Source organism: Paramisgurnus dabryanus, unplaced genomic scaffold, assembly GCF_030506205.2.
Source record: "Paramisgurnus dabryanus unplaced genomic scaffold, PD_genome_1.1 h2tg000311l_1_33298__unclustered, whole genome shotgun sequence".
NCBI classification, from domain to species: Eukaryota; Metazoa; Chordata; class Actinopteri; order Cypriniformes; family Cobitidae; genus Paramisgurnus; species Paramisgurnus dabryanus.
The window spans coordinates 5,832-11,826 of record NW_027394194.1 but is presented as its reverse complement, the minus strand read 5'-3'; the positions used below and the strand labels follow the sequence as shown (position 1 = coordinate 11,826).

The 5,995-nt window shown below is 37.6% G+C and overlaps 1 protein-coding gene across 1 annotated transcript; it reads right to left on the bottom strand.

The window, feature by feature from the left end:
• Positions 1-881: 881 nt before the first annotated feature.
• On the bottom strand, positions 882-5,995 carry LOC135766102 (ubiquitin-protein ligase E3C-like). Its single transcript, XM_065275898.1, has 11 exons — positions 5,869-5,995; positions 4,656-4,787; positions 4,313-4,366; positions 3,902-3,976; positions 3,637-3,783; positions 3,334-3,449; positions 3,023-3,180; positions 2,775-2,928; positions 1,430-1,650; positions 1,171-1,322; positions 882-1,088 (listed from the first exon to the last, which is right to left on the bottom strand). The coding sequence occupies exons 2-11, from the start codon at positions 4,719-4,721 to the stop codon at positions 897-899; spliced, it is 1,335 nt and encodes a 444-aa protein (XP_065131970.1). The 5' UTR covers positions 4,722-4,787; positions 5,869-5,995; the 3' UTR covers positions 882-896.

Below are 5,995 nucleotides of genomic sequence, written 5' to 3'. Positions count from 1 at the left end.
CCATTGAGTGTTTGTTTTCCATTAATGCCGTCAACTGTATAGTTACCAGCATTTATCAAGATATCTTAAGAAAGACAGTCATACAGGTTTATAACAACATGAGGGGAAGTAAATGATGACAGAATTTTTATTCTTGAGTGAACCATCCCTTTAATGTCTGTCTTTATATTGATTAGAGGTATACAGTACATCTAGGGCTGTGACGGTGGCATATTTTTACCACCGCGGTGGAACCATCAACAACAACCGCCGGTGTTGCGGTGGTGGGGTCCATGGGGGGGGTTAGGGTGGTTTAAATGGTGAAAGAAAATAAAGTTTCACTAAATGCGCTTCCTGATGCGCGCGACTTTAACCTGGTCAAATTTTTATTTCACAACAAAAGACAAACGTGATGTGTATGTATCACTGTCACTGGAGACCAAAAGAAACTAAAGCAGACGCACAACACAGTGACATGGCTAAACTCCAACGTGCTGAGTTATGCTAAAATCCACCAGTTTAGTGGAAACGCCATACATGGTAATGTAGTGGAGATTTGTGTATTAACATAAAACAATGTTATAAATTTGTATCTTAGGCTTTAAATTACTGTACAACTTTTGTTATTATTATTTTACGTGTAAAAAAAACTGCAATTTTTACTTATTATTTTGTTTAATCATTCACCTGATATGTGACGTCACACAACCACCGGTGGCACTTCACCACTGCGGTGGCATTGCACCACCGCGGTGGTGCGGTGGTCATGACAACCGTCCCACCCCTAAGTACATCTTACATTCAAATAAGGGAGTAAGAGAGTTTGTGTGGGCACTGTGCAGCGAATCTGGGCCGAATACTGTTGCAGTGCAGAAAATGTCTTGGTTATTAGTATTCAAGATGGATCGTGTTTAATCTTACCTGACTCTGGGCACCATCATACGGTGTTGCACCATCAGTGTGTGACAGATGGAGGCCATCATGGTGAAGACATCTTCACTCGCTGAGTCTCTCCACACTAATGTTAGCAACGTGTTAGTCTGCTGCTTGGTGTCCAACTTCTGCACACATTCCTCTGTTATGTAATGCACAGATATCCAACTACCATCCTTTGGGAAAAAACAGATCATAATTGTGTATTTTGTTATTTTCTGAATATTTTTGTGCAGTTGTAAAAGAGAAATTGCTTACTTGTGCAGCAGGAGGCTGTATGCTCATTTCTTCTTCATCTTCTGAGTCACTGTTGATATCGGCTCTACTGTTGCATTCAGTCACTGGCAACAAGGGCAACAAAGTCTGTAGAGCCTTCAAGTACAACAGCAACCCTTCCTCTGAAAGTGAACCTGTAATAAAAACCCAATACATGCCTTAGAACAAATCATTCAAAAAACATTATGTAAAAACACTTGCACATCAACTTAAAGTGTAGTTTCTTACACACTATACTTACTCAATCCTGTTTCGCCAACCGATAGTACAAAGTAAAAGAGCCAGGGAGCATGAGTTTGGGCCTGGGAGGAAGAGGCTAAGGTGGCCTGGAGTGACCAAAGGAAGTTCTGGAAAGGGAAAGCTAGTCTTGAGTCTGCCAGAGCTGGCACGAAGAAATTATAGATTTGTTCAGTAAAAGGCGCCGAGATGAACTCTTCAGTGAAGGCCGAAAACACAAATTGCCTGTTAATGAGAGCATTAAAAAAGTTTAACCTGCAACTTCAATTGTATTTTAACTAACATGATTTTTTTCATTGGTTATATGCCTTATGTTTCCGTTAGAACTAAATAACCTTGTACATTATTTTTCCAAATATGACACCATATATGCACTTTCATGTTGATGTAGATCTATTATCTGTCTTTAAAGTAAAACAAAACTAAGCAACAGTGCAATAGTTACATACATACACTATGTTAAACATTGATATTAAAATGTATGATATAGCATTACATGATATTGCAATCTAGGTTTCGTTGTTCATCTCTCTCATGCAGCTTGTTAAGGTCTACATCTACAAGACCTCCACTGCCCATTGGATCTAGTCAAGTCAAGTAGCTTTATTGTCATTTCAACCATATATACCATACAACCATATATAAACTTAAGCACTAACAGAGCCATATAATGTGCATGTGTGCAAGCTAGTGCAGGATAAAAAAGATATCTCTGCATTATGTGCCAAGACACAAAGGTGACAAAACTTTAATAGATGAGAAAAGCACAATAAGGAACACAGGAACTGTGTTCAAAAATAAAATAGAGAGGAAAGCACAGATACAGTTTGTTAATTTCAACCTAAAGGTTCCAGGGGATGTACAATTGGAAACAATTTTTGGCTGGTTTGTCTGTCTACATGTATGTTTGAGAGTGTAAAAAAAGAGAGAGACATAAACACAAAGAGCAAACATGAACTGTATGCACAAGCAACTTCTCTCGCGCTCATGTCGTTCTTCGGGGAGAAAAGAAAAGAAAACAGCAGTGTTCGTCACTCAGAGTGTTAGAATGAAGGGTAAATGGTGAGCAAACATTACATGTTGAGTCAATGGGCCTGCTTGTATTTTACGACTCACTGTAGACAAAGCAGTGAGGTAATTACTGTCCCTTGGAAGGAGAAGTGAAGGGTCTCCAATAAGAGGTTAGTGGGCAAACTTTTACTAGGGGGCATACACCATACAGACCATAACAAAGACATTCCTCTCAGTCAGAGCTTAAATTAAGTCACACCATATTGTGTACACAGTAAGGCTATGAATAATGTGAACAGATTAGATTTTTCTTACTGTGCACCCATGTGAGTTTGTACCTGGCATCTGGGGAGCAGGAGCCATATGTAAAGTGCAAAGGCTTGAGGATATGTTCTAGCAGTGTATGTGCCAGTGGAATTGAGGGGGCGTCACTGTACTCCAGACTTGATGGCAACTTGTGATTCACTAAAATGTACAGAAAACGGTAGTATCCTACAAGACAGAAAGGTATTGAAATAGGATTAAAATTTAAAATAAATGCATTGCTCTCTTAGTAAGACCATGACAAATTTATCACAGTCTGTACCTTTCTGAATCATATAGTGCAAAATTTGCTCAATAAGAGCAGTGGCACAGTTCGCATCTTCTAGAACGGGTAAGTATGTTGTGTCAGCGGAGAAGACCTCTAGCATCCGCATCGGGACTGCCACATTCAGACTGTCTTCTTTACATGCTTGTAGCAGCCTAGAAAAAAAGAGAAAATCATTAGCAACTGATATATGCAGCTTGCTCTAATAACAAAAATATCACTTTATCATCTTGAGAAAATTTACAGATTTACAAGTTGCTATGACGGACTACACAAAGTAATATTTGAAGAGAAAATCTAGTTTGTACCTGCAACAGTGTCCCAGTATCCTTTTGATCTGAAACAGACAACTCTGTCTTTCTGGCCCCACCAGCAACTTGACAAACTGTGCATGGTGCTTTATCAAACTCTGACACATCCAGATCTAAAACAGTTAAGGCATTTATGCAATTTCATTTATAAAGCATCTTTAAAAGGAAAGAACGAAAAAATATATATTGTTGACTCTTTTAAAAGGGTGCAATTACAGGGAAGTTTCTACACTGGCAATGTGTGCCCTTGTGATTATTTAACCAAGAGGAAAAGAAGAAAGTATTGTGATCCGTCTTTACCATTCTCTGTGTGTCTTCACTCATTCTGTAAAAAAAGAGAAGCTGGCGAACTAGTTGGCTGAGAGTTCCACTATCTGCAAGTTGAGGGCCAGAGCCTGACTGGCACTGACACACACAGTGGTCAAAGTGGCCCCTCTGAATGGCATACTAAAAAAAATAAATCATACGTTAATAATACGGTTGTCGATCAGCTGACTACAAGGCTTACAGTTATACAGTATGCAGTCTTTAAAACAACACTTGTAGAGTGAGTGGTTCTATATACTTGCTGTTTCCGGTCTTGGTATCCCCTTATGTAGGACTGAATGATGATTGCATTTTTAAGTCTTTTCCTTTCATCCTGAAAGAAATGCAAAGATAAGTAAAGCCCTATATGACCACCAGACGCTATTTGTTTACAATTTTTACATTTACATTTGTGGTTTCAGCTGATCATTCAAAGCCAGCATAATTTGACTAAATATAATAATAAGGGCAAGCCTTATGCAATATATATTGTCATTGCAGTTGCTATCAAACTGTCACCACATAATTCTCAACATAAGGGATTTTACCATCACAAGTAACAAAAAAAACTGTGGCAATACTAAAGACATAAATTTACATGACTTTGAAAGACATGCAAATATTGAGTTTGGCTTTCCCTTCCACTTACATCACCATATCTGACACTCACCTCCCTTTTTCTTCTTTCTTCTTGTGTTCGATGAAGAAGTGATGCTTTTTCCTCCTGTACAAAAAAGTACATGTGAGACATTAACAAATAAGTAATCAACAAGGTAGTACAACAACTTTTTTCAAAGGTATGTTGTGCATACTAAAAAATTGTCAAACAAATAGTTTACAAATAGTAAAAAATGTCAATTTCCAAGTAGGCCAAATTCCAAGTAAAAAATAATTCTCAAACTTTCAAAAGAATGATGCAGTATAGCAGAAAAAGTGGTATCACATAATTAAAGAAAAATCTATTAAGTCGTTAAATTGTTTAATTTAGACAGCATTGCATATCAAAAACTTACTTTTCTGCTTGCACCCCCAAGGGACACCTTGGGTGTTCTCCTGAAATCTCCCTCAAAACTGAACATGGTTATGCTATTTCCATCGAGCAGCAGTCAATCCTATTACCTGTGTACTGCAACAAAGTTTTGCGACTGCAAGAAAGAGAAAACAAAAGGAGATGAAACTGGAATACTGCCAATTATACCAAAGCACAACACATACTATGATGTGCGTAGTGTGATAGAGTGTGTATTATCAGACTGTACAAGTACTAGTCTGAATAACAATGGGATGTGGTATTAAAGAATATTAACATTAACGTTAAGACATGGTGGAAAAAATTTATACAGCCTAAACCTAGTGATAGACCTATATGTGCTAAACATTTCAGTGGAAGTGAATGGAACAACGCCATTACTAATAATAACTAACGTGGCTCTTCTTCCCAGGGGTGATCAGCATTATAAAACATCTCTAATTATATTGTTTCTAGATCACTACACACTATGTACTTCAAAAACAAACAAAACTAAATAATTCAAATCAAATATTATTGCACCAATATCAAACTATTAACCTAACTTAAGATTTGGTCATAACTACGAGTCAAAATGTGTTTTTTGAATACAAAACGAATTTATGTAAAACATTTGCCCTGCCAAGCACCACATCTCAGTATTGGAAAGGGGCCTGTTAGTCTGTCGAACATGGTTCTAGAAAAAAATGTGTTTCATAAGAGACAGCTACATTGATTGTTACATCGAGCCAGGCTAGTTAGCTTGCTAAATCCGAAGTAACTAATAGCACATATTCCATCACAATTTCTGAATTGTGTGCTTTTAACCTTAGGTGGGAAAGACCATTTATACGTATAGGTGCTTTCTTTTCAGTCAAATCATATGAACTTCTCTGTTAGCCTCTTGGCTAAAGGTTCTTTGACTAGCTAGCTAATGACTCAGCAGCAGTTCAACTGTCTTTAGCTCTAACTATTCAAAACATACCTTTAATTTACACATATAAATGTGCGTTATTAGGGGTATGAGACCACTTAGCGAGAAATAAGAAGGTATTATGAAAACATTGTCAATTGTGCGCTCTTCTCTGACATGTTAGTTCAGAGGGAAACAAACTTCAGTCATATGTCGCTTCTAGAGTCTTCTAGTGATTTCATTCAAGTTTTACCGCTTTTACTACCTATATGTCTTACGAATACATGAAATACAAATTGTTTACCTGTTTTTACTGAATGATCAGCCGAACGTTAGAGTTCAGCGGCTGGATAACAACGAAAACAAAACCAAAATCGTTGCTTCTTGCTCTACAGCACAACACACAGAACAGCCCGCCCACTCGGTTACAG